This window comes from Xenia sp. Carnegie-2017, unplaced genomic scaffold (assembly GCF_021976095.1).
Source record: "Xenia sp. Carnegie-2017 unplaced genomic scaffold, XeniaSp_v1 HiC_scaffold_20, whole genome shotgun sequence".
Lineage (NCBI taxonomy): Eukaryota > Metazoa > Cnidaria > Anthozoa > Malacalcyonacea > Xeniidae > Xenia > Xenia sp. Carnegie-2017.
Genome location: NW_025813483.1, coordinates 13,862,159 through 13,884,576, shown reverse-complemented (window position 1 = coordinate 13,884,576; position 22,418 = coordinate 13,862,159). Strand labels below are relative to the sequence as shown.

The 22,418-nt window shown below is 34.8% G+C and overlaps 7 protein-coding genes and 1 long non-coding RNA gene across 9 annotated transcripts; 1 reads left to right on the top strand and 7 right to left on the bottom strand.

Annotated features, from left to right (window-relative positions):
• Window positions 1-213: 213 nt before the first annotated feature.
• Window positions 214-1,495, bottom strand: LOC124441427. Its single transcript, XR_006946968.1, has 2 exons — window positions 870-1,495; window positions 214-397 (listed from the first exon to the last, which is right to left on the bottom strand). It is a non-coding gene; the product is annotated as an uncharacterized LOC124441427 (long non-coding RNA).
• Window positions 1,496-2,065: 570 nt separating this feature from the next.
• Window positions 2,066-6,026, bottom strand: LOC124441412 (tRNA (adenine(58)-N(1))-methyltransferase non-catalytic subunit TRM6-like). Its single transcript, XM_046991879.1, has 14 exons — window positions 5,756-6,026; window positions 5,515-5,609; window positions 5,298-5,434; window positions 5,132-5,225; window positions 4,903-4,994; window positions 4,732-4,815; window positions 4,373-4,497; window positions 3,925-3,970; window positions 3,751-3,851; window positions 3,504-3,637; window positions 3,133-3,212; window positions 2,966-3,068; window positions 2,754-2,840; window positions 2,066-2,675 (listed from the first exon to the last, which is right to left on the bottom strand). Exons 4-14 carry the CDS (start codon window positions 5,162-5,164, stop codon window positions 2,406-2,408), a joined length of 1,155 nt encoding a protein of 384 aa, XP_046847835.1. The 5' UTR covers window positions 5,165-5,225; window positions 5,298-5,434; window positions 5,515-5,609; window positions 5,756-6,026; the 3' UTR covers window positions 2,066-2,405.
• A 119-nt stretch (window positions 6,027-6,145) lies between these two features.
• LOC124441410 (E3 ubiquitin-protein ligase FANCL-like) lies at window positions 6,146-10,462 on the bottom strand. Of its 2 annotated transcripts, none has more exons than XM_046991877.1 (16): window positions 10,331-10,462; window positions 10,198-10,256; window positions 10,071-10,131; window positions 9,948-10,004; window positions 9,776-9,879; window positions 9,606-9,653; window positions 9,474-9,522; window positions 9,164-9,232; window positions 8,459-8,497; window positions 8,266-8,380; window positions 8,061-8,144; window positions 7,171-7,216; window positions 7,017-7,098; window positions 6,724-6,840; window positions 6,546-6,617; window positions 6,146-6,454 (listed from the first exon to the last, which is right to left on the bottom strand). In XM_046991877.1, exons 1-16 carry the CDS (start codon window positions 10,421-10,423, stop codon window positions 6,431-6,433), a joined length of 1,119 nt encoding a protein of 372 aa, XP_046847833.1. In that variant the 5' UTR covers window positions 10,424-10,462; the 3' UTR covers window positions 6,146-6,430. The 2 variants fall into 2 exon arrangements, with proteins under 2 accessions (XP_046847833.1, XP_046847832.1); XM_046991876.1 differs by having other exon boundaries at window positions 6,731-6,840.
• Window positions 10,463-10,526: 64 nt separating this feature from the next.
• On the top strand, window positions 10,527-11,942 carry LOC124441416 (cell growth regulator with RING finger domain protein 1-like). The gene is made up of 6 exons (XM_046991884.1): window positions 10,527-10,729; window positions 10,798-10,894; window positions 10,962-11,030; window positions 11,107-11,242; window positions 11,314-11,421; window positions 11,484-11,942. Exons 1-6 carry the CDS (start codon window positions 10,528-10,530, stop codon window positions 11,799-11,801), a joined length of 930 nt encoding a protein of 309 aa, XP_046847840.1. The 5' UTR covers window position 10,527; the 3' UTR covers window positions 11,802-11,942.
• On the bottom strand, window positions 11,688-13,690 carry LOC124441413 (apelin receptor-like). Its single transcript, XM_046991880.1, has one exon. The coding sequence runs from the start codon at window positions 13,045-13,047 to the stop codon at window positions 12,010-12,012; it is 1,038 nt and encodes a 345-aa protein (XP_046847836.1). The 5' UTR covers window positions 13,048-13,690; the 3' UTR covers window positions 11,688-12,009.
• A 1,147-nt stretch (window positions 13,691-14,837) lies between these two features.
• LOC124441415 (probable G-protein coupled receptor 45) lies at window positions 14,838-16,067 on the bottom strand. Its single transcript, XM_046991883.1, has one exon. It carries the CDS (start codon window positions 15,818-15,820, stop codon window positions 14,849-14,851), a length of 972 nt encoding a protein of 323 aa, XP_046847839.1. The 5' UTR covers window positions 15,821-16,067; the 3' UTR covers window positions 14,838-14,848.
• Window positions 16,068-16,927: 860 nt separating this feature from the next.
• LOC124441424 (RNA-binding protein Musashi homolog 2-like) lies at window positions 16,928-19,447 on the bottom strand. The gene is made up of 4 exons (XM_046991893.1): window positions 19,390-19,447; window positions 19,251-19,309; window positions 18,012-18,119; window positions 16,928-17,284 (listed from the first exon to the last, which is right to left on the bottom strand). Exons 1-4 carry the CDS (start codon window positions 19,445-19,447, stop codon window positions 17,192-17,194), a joined length of 318 nt encoding a protein of 105 aa, XP_046847849.1. The 3' UTR covers window positions 16,928-17,191.
• Window positions 19,448-20,074: 627 nt separating this feature from the next.
• Window positions 20,075-21,360, bottom strand: LOC124441411 (sphingosine 1-phosphate receptor 1-like). The gene has a single exon (XM_046991878.1). The coding sequence runs from the start codon at window positions 21,311-21,313 to the stop codon at window positions 20,156-20,158; it is 1,158 nt and encodes a 385-aa protein (XP_046847834.1). The 5' UTR covers window positions 21,314-21,360; the 3' UTR covers window positions 20,075-20,155.
• Window positions 21,361-22,418: the final 1,058 nt, after the last annotated feature.

The following is a 22,418-nucleotide window of genomic DNA, read 5'->3' as shown; positions in this document are numbered from 1 at the left end:
ATGTAAGACGAAAACCCAATTGGTTCTTTTAATTTTTACCCTCACCTCATCATCTAGTACATGATGGTCGAACCGGGGATGATGACGTATTGAGTACATAGAATTAACCAGCCATCTATGGACGCAAAGAGATTCAACTGCAACCAGAAATAATCAAATGTGCTTTCCCGAAAACGTATCTAACAGGTCTTCGATTGAGTAGAATTTCAATAAAGTCATAAAAATTTTCATTACTCCTACAAGTTAATAAGTGAAATACCTCGCGAAGCACGGCCGCCGGACGTCAACGGAGTTTGAAGCTAAATGACAGGTGGCGCCAGGAATTCCACGACAGACGGCTAAGATCCCGACAGGAGACTGCTGAACTATTTTGCTCTTGTGACCATGCACAAAGTTGCTGCTTAAAAGTCAAATTAAGAGCACAAGTTTTTTAAGATGAAATTAAAACATCTCAATATAAAACATGAGAATTTAGAGGAACATAATTGACTGGTCGGAGACAGCAGTCGTGCACGAGAACGCGTCCATTAGCAATCACGTTATTAGCAATAATAAAAATGTGTTAACCCCATTACAGTGATGATCAATAATGATAGCAGTTAATTTATACACAGAGCAGGCACCATTTAAAGTAACTCAGTCAGAGGCGTAACGTTAATTGGTGCATATTCATATATTCCGTTGTGCCCTACTGATTTCTTTTGAAAGTGATTTGAATTTCAAAAGAAATCAGTAGGGCACAACTGAATATATGAATATACAACCCCCCCAATTAACGTTCTAGTTACGCCTCTGAACTCAGTAAATTATTACTTCATTGAGTCATTCAATTAATCAAATGTTCAGAAAGCAATTCTACAGTGACCTACAATTTATAAAAACTGGCTTTTTTGAGCCTGTTAACTACAGTATCCATATCCTGATTATTCTCTCCGTCATGAATTCCTAACATCATCAGGCTTTCCAGACCCCTTGTGCTAGCAATGATCGAGGCTAGAATTGGCTGAAATTTCGTTCACATTCAGCTGCACGGGCAAAGCGAAGACAACATCCTGAAGCTCAAATCTAGCAATCACATGAGAGTGTTGGGATGCCGTAGCTCTTTTTTCATCCTCAGCTAGTGCTTGAACGTAACAAATTCAAAGAGGAGGTTGGTGGTGCCACAATTGAATAACTTTCAGAGAAAAACAAAGAGAATTTTCATCCACGAATATCGTGGAATCAGCAGACATGACCATTATTTTTCACCTAATATCGTCGAGTATCTTTGCCAACAATGCATAAACATTCTACACGATATCGTAAACATCCCATGTATTCACAAAATCCCGCTTCTGGAAGTTTTTTGAATGCAAGGCAATACTCCAAGGCTGCTGGTTGTGGCTTTCTTCAAAGTCGTAAATTGTCGAAAACATTTTAACGATCGGCCATTTTTTAACCCTCATCCCAGAACTCTTGACACTTCTCTCTTAGCGACAGGCTTATTCCTCCTCTTTCAACAAAGAAACTAGGCGAATAGCTTCGGTCACATTACTTGTTGGTTTATACAAGAAATCTGAAGCAAGTTTAGTTTTCATCAGGATATGCTCAGGTAACAATAGTAAATGTACGTGTAATACGAGCGCGTGATATTTGTGTGTTTCGACAGAACAGTAGATTGGACACTTCTTCATTTCAAATCCAACGATTGGCTCCAAGCGCCAAAAAATCTGTTAATTTATTACTAAGTTCGAAAAGTCTTTCAGTTCAGAATATAAAATATTTACCACCAACAGTGATTGGTTAGATAGCAAATCAAAATGCAATACCAAAATTTTTCTAGCCGCAAATGGTATGTTCAAATTCTTCAAAATATCACCCAGGTTTTTCTTACGGAAGAATTTCAAGGATAACAAAGAAGTACACTCGCTTTCACCTAAAATTTTTTATATTATTTTAAAGCTTTACCACCAGATTTCATCTATCTGTAAAACCATTTAGGAGCTAATTTCTGCTTGTTCTTCCATTTTCAATTAAACAAATTATTACCGAATTTTAGTACTTCAGTGATTCAGTCGGAGCAAAATCAGTTGACAAAAGTTGAAGCTTTTCCAAGCCTCATAAAAAATTTCACAGACTAAATGCTTACTTTATAAAAAGCTTACAAGTAAAAGCATCTTTGAGCTTTGACCACATCAGATAGAACGATAGTATTTTCTCAAAATCATCTTAGTCTCTAAATTTTTCATCAGCAAAAGCAGTAGTATAGCAATAATCTGCGGTCATAAATAGGAATAGTGTTTGTTAAGTGTCGAAACTAGACTGCATGAATACACCCACCCCTAAAATAGTTTTCCAGTTTCGACCTTGAACATGGTTTTTAGTTTTAATTTACAGACATAAATGTTCGCACTTTCGATAATCGACTACGTGTCGTCACGATTTGGAATATCTGTAGGATTAATACTGTCAAAACAGTTAAGATACGTTGTTTCAAAATGATCGCGAAGATTATTCTGACAAGGATCATCTTTACGAGGATTGCCTTCATGAGAGCTATCTTGACAATAATTGTCTTGTTGAAGATTTTCCTCATGAAGTTTATTTTTGTGATCATGCTCCACAGTGATAGCAGTAAGAAGATAGCCTCCAACACCGTCCATCATGATAAGTGGATGAGTTCTTTGAGGAAGAACCTATGAATTACGTGGTACTAAATTATTCATTACTTGTGATCAATTATCGATCGCATGGAGTCTATATTTACTTGTTACCTGATAAGATCGCCACCAGGTCTCTGTCAAATGCAGATTGACAACAGTTTTACTCTCTTTTAGAGAAATATAGCATTCGTTCAAAACCTGTGAATAAAAATATTAAGCAAAATAGACCCCTCTAGAAGGAAATCTTCACAAGAAGCATTTAGCAAGTCAACATTTCATGGAAATTTTTTTAATTTTGTAAGAAAATGAAAAATAAAACTCACCTCTTTGTAAGGACTGTAAACAACGATGGGCCTTGATGGTAGCACAAATTTAATAAGTTTTAATAACGCAGTTTTTGTGTGAAATTTTGTAGCGATAATCAAACTGTGAAGAGAAGATGTCCAACTCAGTAATTAAACAATATTAATATTTTTCTACAAGGACTTACCAATCAAAACAAGCTGTTTTTAGTAACTCCAAAGCTCTGTTTTCCTCGACAATTTTCCTTACTTTACGCTCATGTTTTTCCTAAAGTTGAACAAAGAAAAAATGACGACGTGTTGTTTGAAACGAGTGACGAATCTAGTACTAAGTAGGTCGGAATACATTAAATATTAAATAGCTCCATATTATGAAATCAAAATACTGTAAAAACAATTTTGCTAATCAGAAGAATATTTTGGTATTAAATTAGACTAGCTGTAAAGCATTTTAAATAGGAAATAGTATTATATTCTTACTTACATTGGATCAACAACAGTAAACAACAAACCGTAATTTTAGGAAAGGCTATTTCTATACGTCGTCATATTCGTTTACCTTACTAGTCATCGGTTTATTGAACTGCTTCGATTTACGTTTTTTCCCACGTCCATTTTGGGTGGGAGGAGTTTCTAAGATGAAATGGTCAACGTCATCATCTTCCAATGACGCATGCAAATCCGCAGGTACGGCTATGGATATAAGGATTAACTGTGAACCAGCAGCATGTCAAATATTAAAGCAATATAGCCGTGAGGTGAAGAAAGAGCTGGGGAGAGGGATGGGTAATTTCTTAAATATAAACCTTTCTTTTCCATAGTATCCACATTGTTTATTTTGTGCATTGGAAAGCCTGTGAGTATTTTCGTTTCATCATTAGATAAACCAAAATGAGATAGCATTAATCTGCATAAATTAGAAATAATAATACTTAAATGAATTTCAATTTGCAAATTCTATGAAGAGTATAAGAACTCACCGAATGGGAAAGTCTCCGTTATATATTTGAACAACGTTTCCAAGTCCTAGCAAAACATATACATATTCTATTTTACAAGTTCTAGGGATGTGCCCAACACCAATATACCAGATAACAGCACAACAGGATAGTTACTGATTGGAATATCTAAGATATTTGATTATTACCGAAAAGTGAAAATACAAACTACAAGCGGCAATTAGTGAAGTATAACATCGGGAGACTGAGTGGGAGAAGTTGTGAGTTTTTAATGAATTTTTTAAGACTCCACCACAATGGTCGACAAGAGTCATTGATGAGCAAAAGTAAACAAAAAATGTAATAAACTGAGAAAATCAACTGGATTTCTAATATTATAGAACATTAAAATTTTACTAGAAACCGACAGTTGAGACCTTACATAAACCTGACATTTCAAGTACACAATATGTTTAACAAATTATCTTACCTCCCATCCTGTGCAATATCAAACCAGCAACAAAGCTTTGCGTACTCTCCATGAGCAAAACGTTAATGTCACTGTGAATATTTGCCATTGTCAGAATCTGTGATGCAGTGTCCATTCTCAACTCTCTAAACAAAGATAGAAATAAATAAGAAGATAATGCATGTCATAATGTCAATTGCCATTGCTGCTAAGTGTAACTACAGAGCTAAGGCTCTGTGGGGCCTGGCATACCTAAGAAATTGAAAAAGTCAGCAAAATATATTTAATAGTTCACTAAATATTATAATTCAGGATGACTCTGATTGATCAGTTTCAACTTTCTTGCAAAAAGGGTATTTTATTGAATGATAATCACTCACAAAATTTTCAATGAACAATTGGAGTAAATTGCCTGACAAACTAGGCTAAGAGTAGGTTGAAGTAAAGTTATATGTGTCAGATGCCTAAAAGAAGAAAAAACATTACAATACTATAGGTTATTTGAGTCATGACAAAACTTAAGGAACCAAAATAATGTTGCAACCAGAGACCTTTCCTTCTTTTTGTTTACATATTTTTCCTGAGAAAATTCTGTTTTCTTTATAAATGTTTCACTATTTTCAACCAATTGCTCAATAATATCCTAAATGAAATGCAATTTTGATCATGTTAACCATGTTGCCAATAGCAATGAAGTACAAATTGAAATAAAAGAATGGAAGTTTGTAGTATCATGTGTGCATTAGCTTCATTAAATAACCATTGAAGAGTTCATCATACCTCGCCTTCACAACCCTTTTCTTTCAACTCCATTATATCATCACGTGTCAATTTTGTGACTCACCATCATCGTTTAAATGCTGATTGTTTACACCTGAATAAATAATTCATTCATGCTAAACATATACTTCAATAGGTTAAATATATATAAGTGATGATTACCAACCTGAGACAAGTGGTAGTTTTGGTTCAGATTGAGAAACCAGTGGCACTAGGTGATGGTTGATGATCTTAAAGATGGTCCCATATGTACAACCAATAGCATTGTCCAAATAGAATTGACATTTGGGAATGTTGACTTTACTACATCAGCAGAATATCTAAACTTAACTACTATAGATAAAGTTCACTATTTCAGTGAACATATACAAGATACTTCTTACACTTTTCGTTTGACTTGCTCAGATTTGAGATATGATCCTCTTTGTATAATAACTCTGCAGCCTTCTATTATGATGCCTTCACTCATTTTTCACACCTGTTGACACAGATTGTAATAGCATTCGCTTACACTGGCTATTAAACATTTTAAAAGGCGTTTTTTCACACAAAAGATTTGGCTGAAAAGATGGGATCTAAATAATGCTATTTTCAATTAAAAAATTTCCTTACTATAAAACGTACCAATTCCAATGTCTGCTTTACAGTTTCAATAATAAGGTCACGATATTTAACTACTTGAATGTAAAATTTAGTAACAACAAAATGTTTATATGACGCTCGATACTCGTGGCCACCATGATGATTTTCTCCAATGTTCGAACAGAGTTCGATCCATGGTTCGACTTTATTAGTTGAAGAAAGTTCGTTTGTTCGTTTACACCAATGGCGTAGTGCGCATGCTCAATTACTACCTCATTAAAGTAATTCCAGTACGGCGATAATTTTTAGGTCATTTGAAAGAGCTCGACGAGAACTTTAAGATGAGCTAAAGATCATCGCCGTACAACCAATACTTTAGATGATATGAAATTCAATTTGGTAGTTGTAGATTATTTTCACAAAAATAATGAATTCTGATAGTCAATTTTGATTTCTAATGCAAAACTGCTAATGACAAGATTACTATATTTATAAGGATACGGCAACAAAATATTTCCCATACTTTTGGTATTGGTCATAATATTTCAATTTGAAAGTGAAAAATCAGTCAATTTTCATGAACTCTCAAAAACTGCAATCTGTTGTAACTCCTTGTAAACCTTTCATTACACCTTTATCTGGATGGGCTTTAGGTCTCGCTGGGCTTCAAACAATTCTATTATATCAACTTGCTTTAGTAAGGAGTTGGTCAGTTCTTTACTTGACTTTGACCGTGATTGGCTGAAAATTTTAGCACAAAATATGGTTAGATGACATGAGAACATTTTGGTATGTGAATAGGATAAAGAAAAGCGCAAAGCACAAACAACACCTTGTTACAATATGGGCATTCCCCAAATATGATATTGAAACTTTGCCGACAAGATGACAGTCCTCGTAGCCACTTAACAAAAAAAGTGAATGTGTTCTATATTTTGAATGACACCAATAATATAAGTATAATAACGTATTTCACCAATAATAGATTGTTAGTCACGTTACACAGAAACCTCGTACAAGCAGGAAGTATGAAATAGTTGTCCACATCTTGAATCATTGCAAGCACTCTCGGGGATGACGTCATTTAATCTATAGGAGTAACATATACCACATTCCATGTTGAAGTCCTAAAATGATCAGAGTGATGAAAATTAATGTCTATAATACACTATGAAATAATATGATCTTTTCGTGCAGTACGTATATAGAGGAGAATTAAACAGAATAACATCACCTTTCAAAGTGCATTATTAAATGAAATCGTCCTTTGGTGTTCACCAATGAAAAATATAATCAAGTATACCTCTTTCTTCATAGTTTGACGGGAAGGAAATTTAGTCAGCAGAACATTCTCCATATTCTCTAAAATATCTTTTTCATCGTTCCTATAACGAAAGTGACGATTACAAATTAGTTCGTCTTATAAGGGTAATGCAGACATGAACAAATTTTCTTACCAATCCTGAAGATTTTTGTACAAGTTTTGTCTAAAGTTTGCAATGACTAAAATATAAAATAGCACAAGATTCTTTTTTATGAAAAAACAAATTTCTAAAATTTACAGTAAGAGTCTCAACTACAAATCCGAGGATAGTGCAAAGTTTAAAATATAAAACTCGGTCTTTCGACTGGCAATTTAAATGAATTATGAAATGTTTCATGTATGTATTTGATATCTCTATTATCTCCCATTTAATTTTGATTCATGTATCATAAGTCAAATATCCATTGACTTCGTGGCAAATAAGAACGACCTATCACAAGCTATTGTCTAAACTACTTGTTTTACACAGTTTACATTTAAGCGATTTCGTTTTTTACCCACGGTGTAATGTCTATGGTTATCATTACACATGGTCGCGTGGTGCGGGCAAGCCAAGCCGACAACGATCAAGCAGAAGACAAACAACATGCCATTAATACATGACTGAACACTAGCGCATTCTACAAGACCAATTAAGTAATAAAGTTTATACCAATCAACTGGATCTCCCTAAGCGTTCGTATGTTTCTCTATCACTGCTCCCTTTATGCTTTCGTATGTTTCTCTAGATCACTGCACTCTCTAAGACTTAATGTTTTTCTAGATCCCTGCTCCCCTCTAAGCGTTTGTATGTTTTTCTAGATCACTGCCCTCTCTAAGGCTTCATGTTTTTTTCTAGATCACTGCCCTCTCTAAGGCTTCATGTTTTTTTCTAGATCACTGCTCCCCTCTAAACCTTCGTATGATTTTCCACATCAATGTTGCCTAAAAGAGTTTGTACGTTTATTTAGATCAACGCTCCCTTCTAATCAATCGTAGACCAAACTTCATTGGTAAATTGTAAGAAAGATTGTCAAAACTTACGACTATCTGGCCCTAGAAAATGACATTCTGGAATGCCTTTCACATGACAGACATTCATTTTCACCAAAAGGGATGCATTACTACCTAGAAATTTCAACAAATTATGATATGAACAAATCATTACGAAAAGGAAACCACAGCAAATATGTGTGGTAAAAAGATTGAAGGGGATAAGAAAATGCAACATGTAAAACAAGGCTCTCACCAAGAGCAATGCGTCTAAAAGTGTCCGCTCTTTTAGGATTTTCTGGCTCAAGAACCCAACATTTTTCATCAATTTCATCCATGACATTCCAGAATTCTTGGTATTTGTCAATGACCTAAAAGCAACAGCTTTCAGTCAATGTTCAGTATATATAAATACAGGAATATGACCAAAAAAACGTAAAAAAAACTACCTTACAAAACGTTGTGTAAATATCTTTCACAGGACTCTCCTGAAAGACACAAGACTTTAAAGTAAAATTTCATCAGGGAGCATTGGACGATGTTTGAAGTCAGGGGTCTCGCCAGAGATGGAAGTCTTTGAAGATTTAAAATTTAATGATTTAAAGTTCTTTATATGAAATTTTGCTGTACTTACTACTTAGCAGTTTGATCTATCTTATATTTCAAAAAAAAATATTAGGATCATGAAATATTAAAATGTCTTTAATCCTCAATTCATTCCTTGTGAAGAATATGGGGGAAATCGTTGACAAAATAAGCTATTATACGTTCAAATCAAAAAATGGAATTTGGTTAGCATTAATATTTAAAAATGCCAAATGCTTGATTGTGTTCCTGATATATGAAAATATTCCATCAAAAAGGCTTCATTCTTTTGCACATATAGTCAATTTTAAATAGTTTATTATTAGTTTCACTTACAAGTAAGATAAAAAAGCGGCTCCGCACTCGCCCCAGACCCATTGAGCCACTTTCTCACAAATCGAGGGCACTGGGTAATATGCATTTGTAATTACAGCACATGCAATTGAAGACTCTTCAGTTCACTTTCTCGAGGGCTCATTTCTCCGCCTCAAAAAGTTTGGGGCTCAAGCCCCTACATCCATGAATATCATTATCCATAACAAAGAGAATTTAATTTTTGAAACACTCACATTACTTGTGTCCTTTATATGAAATGGTTGTGGTAGATCTACAGAACACACAGGGGATGTGTTGGGATACTAAAATGGTATCATGAAAATTAGTATACTCATTTGGGTGAAAATATAGGTATTATTAAGCAAGGGCACTTATGCAATACTTATGTAGCATTAATTGGCAATTTCTCTAATTGACTCATCCCTAAATCATGTCTAACCAATTAAGTATGATTAAGTTTTTCAAACTTAAACATACTTAATTGGCCCAATCCTGCCATGCTTGTTAATATACATCATGCTCTTCAATAATTTCAAATATTACCTCTTGTAAAATATGAATTGTTATGACATGTTCTCGATTTTTTATATCTCTGTAAAAATGCAATAAAATATGATACATATTATTTGTCCAGAATAGCATGTACAGACACACAATGCAAAAAAGATCTCCTACCTTGCCTTTAGTTTGATAACATTAAATAACTCATTGACAAACATCAACCTAAAACCAAGTATTTTATGCAATTTTACATGATGTTATGATAAATTAATGGGAAAACAAACTCTATTCATACCAAGAGAAAATGGCTAGTACTAACTTAACCATGATAACATTTTACTTACTTGTCCCAACCAATTGCTTCAAGTTCACTCATCAACAATGAATATACGTGTAGAGGCAAGGACTTCTTCATATGCTCATCTTGATTACATTTCACTAACTTTTCCTTAACATGTAATTACCATATCTACCAAATCTCAAAAGTAATTTTTCGCAAGATCAAAGAACACTTACTGTAAGATTTTTAAAGTCAACTAGAAATGATGCAAGATTCTCACACTGATTCAGCTTCTGTATCAAACAATAAGGAGGTAAATACAAAAGAATACACAACACTTTTAAGGATGATTATCTTACATGTTTAATGGCATCTTTATAAGGATGTAAAATGTTCCACAATCTCCAACTGCAACTGAGGCTATTAGTTGATGAACAATGATTTTAGAACAGTTCAAAATATAGCACATCTAATTGACAACACCACCTAATGCTTTTCAAAGAATCTGTATTTTTCCTTGCAATGCATAATCTATATGTCTTATCCTGAAGAGCAAACCATAATAACAGTCAAGACAATCAATTAAATTTTGTAGTCGGAGTAGAGCAGCAAAACTTACATATATGTTAATAAAACCATCATAAGTCATTTCATTTCTGTCTTGTGGTACAAGCAACGGACAAACCGCATACAATTCCTCTTTTCTGCTCATTCCACAGATTCCACGTTCTTTGAAATTTATAAAACTGGCTCCATCTCCGCCAAGAAAATCTCTTGGAAACAATGCATTTAAATTATTTAAATACCCAAGAAAACATGGCGGACATAGTTACAGGGATAGCAGCATCAGTAATAATAATGGCCTTTACTGTTCTTTTCTTGTTTATAAGACACCTTGGCATATTAGAAATGGAAGCAGCGATGATTCCACAGGAACAAAGACAGAATCCCGAACCACAACCGATGGTTGAAGTTAAAAACCCATTTAAAATGACCGTCTCTCGTTCATTAACTCCTGGTAAAATCGCTAAACTATATACATCATTTGTTTTGTGAGAGCTAAATTTATTGTCTTAAATATATTAGGTTTCATAGATGTATTCATTGAGAGCTTATACTCTTGTGTCGTCTCTTGCTACTGGAAAGTAAAAAAGGATTATTTGTATGACAAATTGCACGGAAGGTACTAAAAATGTAAAAATTTATAAACAGCCGTTGACTAGAATTCAAAATTTATTATCATGTTTTAGAAATTACCATGAAGGCATAAAGAGCTTAAACCTCGAAGAAAACTGTGACTTTGTGATGAAGAAAGACTTGTATCTTTTTAAGAAATGTCTGCACGATCGTTTAACTTAACATATATTTTACGTATTTACCTTAATATGGGTTCAGTATTAATGATAGCTGTGATAAAACTTTGTCTTACAATGTGTCCGAGAAGACAGAGAACACAGATATGGATATTTACGATGTTGTTGTGAGCGTGGAACTTACTGATGACCTTCAGCAGTTACCTCCATCAAACATTGTAAAGAGCCAACATATGATGTTTATCCTAAAGGATAAAACTCTGAAATAAGTTTTATTTTGCTTTCGTAGACTGCAATGTTAATTGGTATTGAGTTGAAGAGAACAGAGGAAACTATTAAACCAAATGTTGTTCACCAATACATCCATACAAATAATGGGAAAGTTTACAAGCTTAAGGTAAACATTGTTGATACAACAAGCTTACATGAGTTTCACACAAACTGTGCTTATTGTTTCAGAAAATGTACCTGGAAGAATCAAGTTTAAATATGAGAAACAATGAACAAGTCATGAACAGTGAAGATGCTGGCAACCTGTGTATTGTGTGTCAGATGTTACCCATAACTCGTGCAATTATACCTTGCGGACATGCCTGCCTTTGTTGTTTGTGTTATAGCAAAATCAACTGTTGCCCAATGTGTCGTCAACCAATCACATCATCGTTTAAAATAAGAGATGAACCAAACTTTAATTTTGAAAATGAACATAAATTTAGTGAGATATTACATCATATGAATCCAATGGAAATCATAAGAGGAATATATAATGCAGGCTAATCTTACAAGAGAAGTAAATGGGAAATTAAATTGTAAATATTACTATTTTGATATTTAACATCTTAATAGCTCAAAAATTGTCAAGTTTATGTCCAATAATTAGTCAACTAAAGGCAAAAAAATAAAGTTATCAACTGTTGATTCATGTTATCATCTAGACTTGCAGATTTGATTGAAGAATCTGGTCGGTCATCAAATACGCATTGAATTATGGAGTGCCAGTGTATATGATTGGAGAAGTTAATCCTTCAAAGGAACTTGAGTGAGAAACTCCTTCTATCGTCGTGACTTCGGCTGGTGTCGACTTGAAGATATTACCACAGCATAGGAGACGAGAAAAAGTTTTCATGCACATTTGACGAAACTTGGGCAGTTGCCACGCATAGATGAACGGATTTAGGGCAAAATTCAGCATTTCAATTGGAAATAATGTTTTAAAGGCTTTCTTTGCCGCTTTAGTCAAACCGCACCGGGTGCAAATCAATTCCCGTGCCAAGGTGATCTGCATCAACAGCATGTATGGTAATACAGTTAGAACGAGAATTACGATCAACGTGAATATGACCCTTGTTACTCGAGCCTCGTGTTGTACGTTAACCTTGAGAAGTTTCATTGCTTTGTCTTGTCTCCTTTCCATGTTAACTTGAGCATTTCCACTGGTGTAGTGTGTGGCAGTAAGAAATTGATCTGAAATCATTATCTTCCTCACGGCGATATATATCCTCGCATAACAAGTAAATGTTAATAAAAGACTCAATTCGAACATGACAACCATTACAAATTGTGCGATAAAGTTGTCAACAAGTTTCATTGAGCTACATAATGCGGATATAAGCCAGACAATAACGCAAGACGCGCGTGCCCCTAGTTTAGTTAACATTTTCTGCGCTTTAGCTGGATGAACGACAACCAAATACCTCTCGAAAGCCATTAACGAAAGCGTCAGAAAAGACACAGACACCGTCCCCCATATTATACAATGTACTGCTATTATTAAGTTCTTAGGATGCTTAGGAAAGGTTAGAAAAACCCAAACGAAAGACGATATATTCGTTAAGAGATCTGCCACACAAAGATTTGCGATAAGACAAGCTTCTACTCGGTTGAAGACTTCTGTAAATTGATTGATTAATACAAACAATGTCACAGAATTTGAGAAAGTACCAAGCAAGCTAATGATGGCGACAACGATACGATCTTCCGACGGCCAATCATTCCTGGCGTTGTTGGGTTCGCTTGAATTCATGTCGCGTCGTGGAGATTATGATGGCGTATAAAACGTACTATATTCACGGATACGCTGTGACTAGGAGAGAAGAAAGATTCAAACTCCTCGTAATATAGCAGTTAGAAAACGTGGAGTTTGATTGGTTCACCGTCGCCTGCAGATGTCCTTGTCCGATATCAGCAATGTGAGGCTGTGAACATGAAACCTGCTGCTTTATATACAGACATTTACATATTCCACTATAGAGCATTTCAATTGACGTCACAGTAGTCACTAACCAGGTTGATGTATTTATTACAAAGAATTACAATAAGTTATTGTTTTAGAACAATGGCATGTTCTCCTTATCTTTTGTTTTGTTGACGTATGGCGAGGAATGTATTGCATATGCACGATGAATTACCCAAAGTCAATTTGATAATCGAAAAAGGGGGACAGACCATAGGCGTTCCAAATCACTGGTTCTAAACCAAAAGAACTTCACTAGCATTACTTTACGTTGGGTACGTATGGCGGCTATGACGTCATGTGAAAACGGTCAACACTCATTCCCACTTCCTATGTAGTGTCTATAGGGTGTCCGGGTGCAACTGATCTCAAAATAGAGTACTTGTTTGAGGAACACCTCGTGCCCAGACTCGTACCTGTGATTTAAAAAAGTAATCCTTCGATAATTAGATTCAGCAGTAATCCATTCCCAAAGGAGGTGACAACGCATTATAGAAAAATGAATTTCATGCTTGAGAATGGCAGCGTCCAGCCGCTGCAATTTTTATGTTCAGGAAATAATATTTTCCGTGCAGTCGACGTGTAAACATGTTGAGTGAGAAAATGATGACTTAGAAGAATAAATACTAGTTGTTTTGTGTTTAGTTGAGCTATTTGTAATGAAAATGGTTATAAGCACGTTGAGAAGTATGAACCAGACTATTTTTATTTATTGAAGTCCCAGAAGTAGTAGCACTAACACACAGAAGTTCTCCTCCACTGAACATTTTTACCTCACTATTATTTTAGTTTGTCTTCGACGAGCCTTAGTCGTCCATTGACGTTTATTAAAGGAGAACTACGATATGAAGATTTGCTTAAGAAACTTTTATATGGTCAACCCACCCTCCAGAACGGCATATGAGTCGACGGTAGGTCTAATCGCCCACAACACAAATAAAATCATACACACACAAGTTTTTTCAACGAGAAAATTATTAATTTCGACTTAATTTTTTACAACTAAATTGTATTAGCAAATAAACAAAATAGGTTTTTGTAAATTTTAGTGTAATTTTCATGATGTACAGTCGTATGATCTAAGATATAACACAAAAGAAAATAATATATAAATGTTATAGAGAGTCCTACAAGACATTTAACTTCATGGATTTGTAAACAAATCAGATCGTGTCTTTGCTTAAGCGTTGTGCTGTGTCACTTAATGTAGATTCAACATTCTCCAACTTTGCATAACTCCCATCAAAAATTGCTGTAGAACTTCCAGTTTTAGTTATTGTAGTAGGACTGCCTGAGTCAACCATTACACGTTCGCCTGTTTCAGTCACTGTTGCAATGTCTACGTCTGCCCTTGTAGCGCCAACTGTATCGGCCATTGTAACCATGTGTATATCAGCCCTTATAGTACAGCCTGCGTCAGCCATTGTCACAGGACTGTCGGCGTCATCCATCGTGGGACTGTCGGCGTCATCCATCGTAGGAATGCCAGTGTCATCCATCATAGAACTTCTAGTGTCATCCATCGTATGACTACCAGTGTCATGCTCTGGTTGGTCCAAAACAAATTCAACACAATCCTCTTCAGTAAAAGTTAATGCCAATGTTCTCCAAAATTAAAGAAGGAAACAAAATTTCTCACACACTTTTGACGAAACTTGGGCATTTGCCAGAAATAGACAAGTGGAGTGACGGCAAAGTTCAGCATTTCAATAGGAAATAATATTTTAGCAACTTTGTTTGTACTTTTGTTAAAACCACAGCCTTCACAGGCAAACTCAAGCAGTACGACAACCAACATCAAAATCATGTAGGGAAACGCAGTTAAAAGGAAGATAACCACCAGGATCAATACAGTATTCGTTCGACGAGATTCCCGTCTTACGGCACGTCTGTGAGACCTATATGCCTGATCCAACTGCTCGACTTCCGTAAGATCATGAATACCTTCACCATTCAACTCTGTGACACGCTGCTCATTGATCTCCAGCTGCTTCGTTACTCTATGTACTGACATAGAGCAAATGACTAGGACGAACGAACACAGGTAAAAAATGATAACGATGGTAAAATATCTCACTAAAACTTCGTCTACCATAAGCATGCCATAAACTAGGAAAAAAAACCAAGCAAAGCAACAATATAAAAGCGCATTATGTCCTTGTTCTAACATCCTCTTTGCAAAGACAACGAAACAAACTCGCTCAACAACCATCATTAGAAGAGCTACTGTTGCCAAAGACACACCCAACCATATGAAACTTTGGACAGTAAGATGTACATGCTCTGGACGTTTATGATATGGCAGAAAAACCCATACGAAAGATGAAATGTTAATAATGATTTCAGATATAAATAAGTTTATGGCAAAGACCGAATGAACCTTCCTAAAGATCTTCTTACATTGACAGAAGAAAGTAATTAATGTCAGAAAGTTAAAGAAGATACCAAAAAAGCTAATGATAGCAACAGATAGACGATGTTTTATTGGCCAGTTATTCATCCAGCTGGTTATGTTCTCTTCTGAGAAAGACATGAATCGTAATGTCGGAAAATTGGAATCCATATTAGTTTAATTATTGATGTCCAAAACAATTTGAGCAAAGAAAGACGAAAATATATGCTTTCAAACTATCTAAACTATCATTAATCCAAACACATAGACATTAACCTGAAAGTTAAGATACACAACCCCTACCAGCCGAAGTGTACTTAGGACTGAAAATTTACAAGGAAACCAACAGCCTTATGATGCTTTACATTATTTAGATGAATATTTTAAATGAATATCTCAACTGGTAGAACTTGGTTAATTATTCAGTTAAACAATGGAGAATTTCCACTGACGTCACATTAGCCACGTTGATATATGAAGCCAATTGAAAAGAATTATAATAAGTTGTTTTTAGAGCACCAAAATGCTCTATTCATCTTTTGTTATGTTGACGCAAGGGGAGGACAACGAGAGCCCTGTATTTGTAAAAGTTAGGACACGTATTGTTCTCTGCACTTTGCATTATGATCATGATGATTGGGTAAATACGGTCACGTGGTTGTCTCGCCGCCATTTTAGTTCCAAACGCGTAAATTAAAACTATTTTTATACAGGAGTTAAAATATAAAAAATCGTTCAAAATGGTTTTATGTTGCATTGTCAATACTACCAATCAAAGCGATGTAGAATGTATATATACGCGCTCCCTAGTGGCAAAAACAGTATTTAAAGGCGTACAAATTACATGCAGGGCATAAAATCAATGCTTTTCTTTTCTTACAATGTCCACAAATAACTGAATTCGAAAGGTAGCAATAGCTGTCTGTTCATGAATGAGAAAAAATGCAGAAAATTTGTCTTTTCCCCATTTAATGCTCTATATTTGCTGGCTTTTGGAGAAAAATTGGCGGATGCTGGGCAATTTTAATTCCAGTGTTCCAACTCATTTGTATGAAGGTTAGGGCTTTGAGGACAACGAGGGACAATGTACAGGGTGCCCCCCCCCCCATAAAACACAGAACCCACACAAATAATTATATATGCATTAATGTTATAACCCAGTTAGCTTCGTTTTGATTTTACAAATCTTTTTGCGTAATAAATTTGAGATGAAAATCAGTGTATGACAGAACTTCTAACTCGTTTCCCTTTAAATAATACTGTACAAATCCTATGACATTTCAGAAGCGCAGAATTGTTAAATTTATTAAACTGTTGTGATTGCTAGTTACATTGTTGTGTGTGCATAATAATTTTATCGAATGGGTGTAGTTAAAATTTTGATGACGCAAAAGGGTATTTGGTAAAATAATGCAAGATTTAAATACAATAACCATAAACGTCACATAAAACAACAGCTTCGGATAAACTATGTTATTGATAAAGGTACAGCTTACGTTTCACAATCACCTCCTCATATCGTCTACGTCAAGAAGATTACTCTTATTTCTGTTCTGTATTCATAACGACATCAAAAACATTTTTGTTTGCGTCATGTGTTGCCATCTTTGGTGGTGTGTGGGGCTTCACAAATATCTATGTAATAGAGTTAAATCATAATCACAATACTTTATCTAAAGATTAATGGCAAGAACAATTAATCAATAAAATCCATGTCCATAAGACGATGCGACTTAAAGAAAGCACTGTATAAAAACAAATAGTAGTGACTAGTGACTAGTCCCAATCTATTGAAATATTTTGTGTAGCGCATTTCTTATTACGCATGTGATTAGCATAATGGCAGCCAGTAAATTGCATTTTCCGAACAATAGGAGCGGTAAGGTGGACAGCCGCAGCAAGTAATCTAATTAAATACACAGAATCAAGTTGCTCAACGAAGTACGACTTCTGGTTGTTTTTATACTATGAAGAAACGTTGCGACGCAATGTGATGATGCGACGCAATCATTGACGCAATATGGTGATGCGACGTAATGAGATGATGCGACGCCATCTTGACGCAATATGGTGATGCGACGTAATGAGATGATGCGACGCAAACATTGACGCAATATGGTGATGCGACGTAATGAGATGATGCGACGCAATCATTGACGCAATATGGTGATGCGACGTAATGAGATAATGATTGAGTACAGAAAAGTTGAAACCAAGAACAGTTTAATTTTGGAATTTAAATTATCTCGAACACAAAGTTAGTAGCTTTGGGTAATATTGTGATTAGGTTACAACATTTTTTCACAAAAATAAGGTTTTTAGTTGCTGTTAGGGAAAGAGATTAATTCTTATCAAGTTTTACCTCAGTATCATGAAGCACATGGTGAGATTCCTCCATTGTTTTAATGACACTGTCTTCATTTTTAAAGATGACAAAACCAAACCTTTTGGATCTGCCAGTGTTTCGATCCTAAAAATACACACTCTACATTGAAAAATGTCCTAAAAATACACACTCTACATTGAAAAATGTCCTAAAAATGCACACTCTACATTGAAAAATGTCCTAAAAATGCACACTCTACATTGAAAAATGTCATAAAAATACACACTCTACATTGAAAAATGTCCTAAAAATGCACACTCTACATTGAAAAATGTCCTAAAAATGCACACTCTACATTGAAAAATGTCATAAAAATACACACTCTACATTGAAAAATGTCATAAAAATGCACGGTCTTCATTTATAAATTACACATAATATTCATTTACAATAATACATTCAAAATTGGAGAATTGTTGTTAATAGTTATGTGAAATTAATCAACATGTACATGCTTTCACTTGATTTAATTTGGGCAAAGCATAGACAAAGTGCTCTATTGATTTCTATTTTCTAAGGCAACGTGGTGAAAGACATGAATGTAAACAACAGTTTATTCAATAAATAAGCTGTAACTAAAAAACAAATGTTGTGAGTGACGCATGTTTTGTATCAATTTTTCTGCTTCATTAACAAAAGCAACCAATTTATTTTATCTTTTACTACCATAAAGTCAATTTATTTTCCCAGGTATTATTTTGGTTTCTTCTAAGGCAGTTCCCACTAACTTAGACTCCAAAATACAGAAGCAGCCAGCTTGAAGCAGTTGGGATTGTTTTTGGATTTCTAATTCAAACTGAATACATAAAACAAACTTTTTTACTGCAAACATGTTTCGGCAATCGATTGCAATCATGTGATATATTACATCAATCATCAATGTTGTACACCATATACAAAATTTGATTAGTTATTTACAGACAATAGAGATAAGTGAAGAGTTACAAATGTTTAAAATTAACATATGAGAAGCAGATGATACATTAAGTGACAGAACTTTGAATATAAAATACAAGTACAAACTAAGAAATGTGTTTACATGGCGAATTTACTTATTAAGTTCAGTATTGAGCTTATTGAATTTCCTATGAAACAAGCTATGAAACTCCTTTACCCCTAAAAATTTCCTAGGCAATTTTTATTTTCAGTAGGAACCCTTTATTAAGAACAGGATGCTGCAGTAAACATAATTAGCGAAATGTACTATAAACTTACAAATATAACTTGAGTTCGTTCAATTTTTCCAAACTTACTGAAGTACTCACTCAACGCAACTAAAAATAAAGAAAATCACGCGGTAGCACATTGTGAAGAAATGAGCTCGCATACATAGAAGTCGTCCACTCTTTCTTACCTCTACAAGCCGTCCAAGGAAGACGAGCGACAAACAACTTCCTAAGTTCTTCCGCCATTTTGAAATTTGATTATTACATTACTTGACAAATTTATTAGTAATACTTCATCTTACAATTATCGTCGTATCGTGAGGCAAAATTGACAGTTGGACTCAGTTGGAGTAGCCAGTAAGCTATACTTTCTATAACTTTTGAAGAAGACGATAATACATCAAAACTACTTTTTTTGCTATGCTGATTAAGAATGACGATATAACATTTACTGATTAACATGGTTTCGTTGACTTGGCTTTTGAAACACGTATTTGAGAGCCTGAGAGCAATGAACAATGTAATTTTGAATTTTCATTTATCAAGAGATATGCACTAAAAAAGATGATCCTATTCGTCCTCTAGAGTTTGTAGATACACAGATGTAACAACTTCGTCAAAAGTCATGAAAGGAACTGCTTAATTTGGCTTAATTACCAATATCAAAAAAGACAACGTGATATTGCAAGGTTTTGGGGGTAAAAATCACCTCTACACATGATTGGAGTAAGTTCACTGAATAGAAAATATCTACGGAAATCGTTTATTATGACTAAATTGCATAAATCTAAGTTGTATAAACAGCTACGGAAATAAATGAAATAATTTTTAGACAATTTAAAAGTTTTTATGATGTATATAGTCGTATGATCGTGTACTAATCGTTTTCCTAAGATACATGTTATTTTGTAAATGATATCAAAAATAAAACAAAACGTTTAACTTAATGGACTTTCAATGAACTGATAACACTTCTTTGTCTGATACTTGGCGGCCGGTTAACTTAGCTATTGTAGTAGTACTGATGTAAATCTCTTCAGAGCCACTGTTTAATGTTGCAGGACTGCCAGGGTTTGCGGTTGAGGGGCTATCAGTTTCACCAGCTGTTAGGGGACTGTTAGTAAAGGATTCGAACGAGGTAGAGTTAGAAAATTCAGCCCGACTGTCTTCCGTTAATGTACTACAGCAGATAAAGGTTTTCTTACACATTCGGCGAAAACTAGGTAATTGCCAGGCATAAATGATTGGATTGATGGCGAACTTCAGCATTTCCAACGGGTATAGTATTTTCATTGCTAACGTTGTAGTTTCTTTATGTTCGCAAAAGGTACAGGACAATTCATGAGCTAAGATAACATGCATCAACAAAATGCATGGCAAAACTGTTACAATGAGGATGATCACCAAGATAAATACGGTTTTTGTTAAACGCATTTCTCGTCTTAATGCTCTATAAACTTGTGTTTCTCTGTTCCTGTCCATGTTCAACATACCAGCTATGTCTACTTCAGCATTTCGTGTAGAATATCGCGCCGTGATAGGTAATTCATGCGTATAATCTATTTTTCTCACTGTATTGTAAATTTTTATGTAGCATACAATTGTACAAATTACACTTAGCTCGAACATTATAACCATCGTCAATTGTCCAATTATAATATCCTCATATAAGATCCATGAACAAAATGCAGATAAGATCCAGACAACGCCACAACACAGGGATGCCTTTGATTTATTTAACCATCTTTGCGCCTTCTTAATGACAACTAGAAGTCTTTCCAAGGCCATTAATGTCAGCGATAGGAGCGATACGGATACGGTGACCCATAGAATAGAATGCAGAACAGCAATCAAGGTTTCAGGGTGTGTATAGTACGTGAGAAAATTATATATGATAGATGCAATGTTAGTAAGGAGATCAGCTACGCAAAGGTTCGTGACGAAGACTCCTCCAGCCTCGCTAAATATCTTCCTCAAATGATGATAGAATACAAACAATGTCATTGAGTTTAGGAACGTACCAAGCCCTCCAATGACAGCAATGATTATCCGTTCTTTCGATGGCCAGTCGTCTAAATCGATAAAGGTGAAGTTGACCTGACTCAAATTCATGTCCAGTTGCGAATGAGAAAAAACGTCTAACTATAAAAGGTGACCAGAAACATGAGCTTTTACTTCTAAATGGGTATGATGAAGACTGCTGCCTTATATAGTAGTCATTTTACATTATTTGAATAAATATCCCAGCTAGAAATGGAAGATTTGATAAATGAATTACATATAACAATAGAGGTTGAACAAATCTCTTCATACGAGAGCAGTCTTTTCGTTGTTTTCCCTGTAGGGATTGCATTGAATTATAAATAAGAGCAAGTATTATTGGCCAACTGTTAAGATTTCAATGCGTGACCAGGATGCTTAGCGCAATGGTCCATTTTCTTTGCTTTTAGGAATTACATTACAGATGGTGTGCAACCATTCCCCTGGAAGTGAGAGAACAAAAGAATGTTGACATGTTGAAAATTGCATTGTAAATAAGGAATTCATTGCACACCAAGAATTAAGGCCGATTCCATTCATAGCAAATTGTCGCGCGAGCGACTACAGATCACTTTCTCTTCAGTGTTAAGCTCTCGACCGTAACAGTTTCACTTTGCCACAGACTATTCAAAAGAAAGTGATTGCAAAAAGTCGATCACGCGACAGTTAGCACTGAATGGAAATCAGCCGTTAGGAGCGAAAATGCTTGTGTGCTTGTAAAAAAGATACTTATATACGCTAATATTTTATTCATCTATAGCCATAGCAAATGATGGGCCATTGAAATTATAACAATGGATTAATTTCGAAAGATTTTTCATTTTTTAATACACCTTGTAGAAACTACTTAAAAATCCCATAAGTATTGTACTGCATTTGATAAAAAATTGCGAGGATTTCTATTCTCAGTTATATGAAAAAAGACGTTGATGAGAAAAATAACTTAAGATGATCTTTTGCATGTTAGTAATCTTCGTCCACAACTCAAGTTAAACTCAACACTTCTGTACCTTAGTCTATTCCCCAATAAAACCCCGCATGCATGATCTTCTTATCCCGTCATATTTCAGTATTTTAATTAGAATTGAAAAAAAGAAAAAGAAATAGCTACGAAATTAATTTTTTAACATTTTGCTATTCTAACTAATTTGTATAAGCTGCTAATGAAATTAAGAAA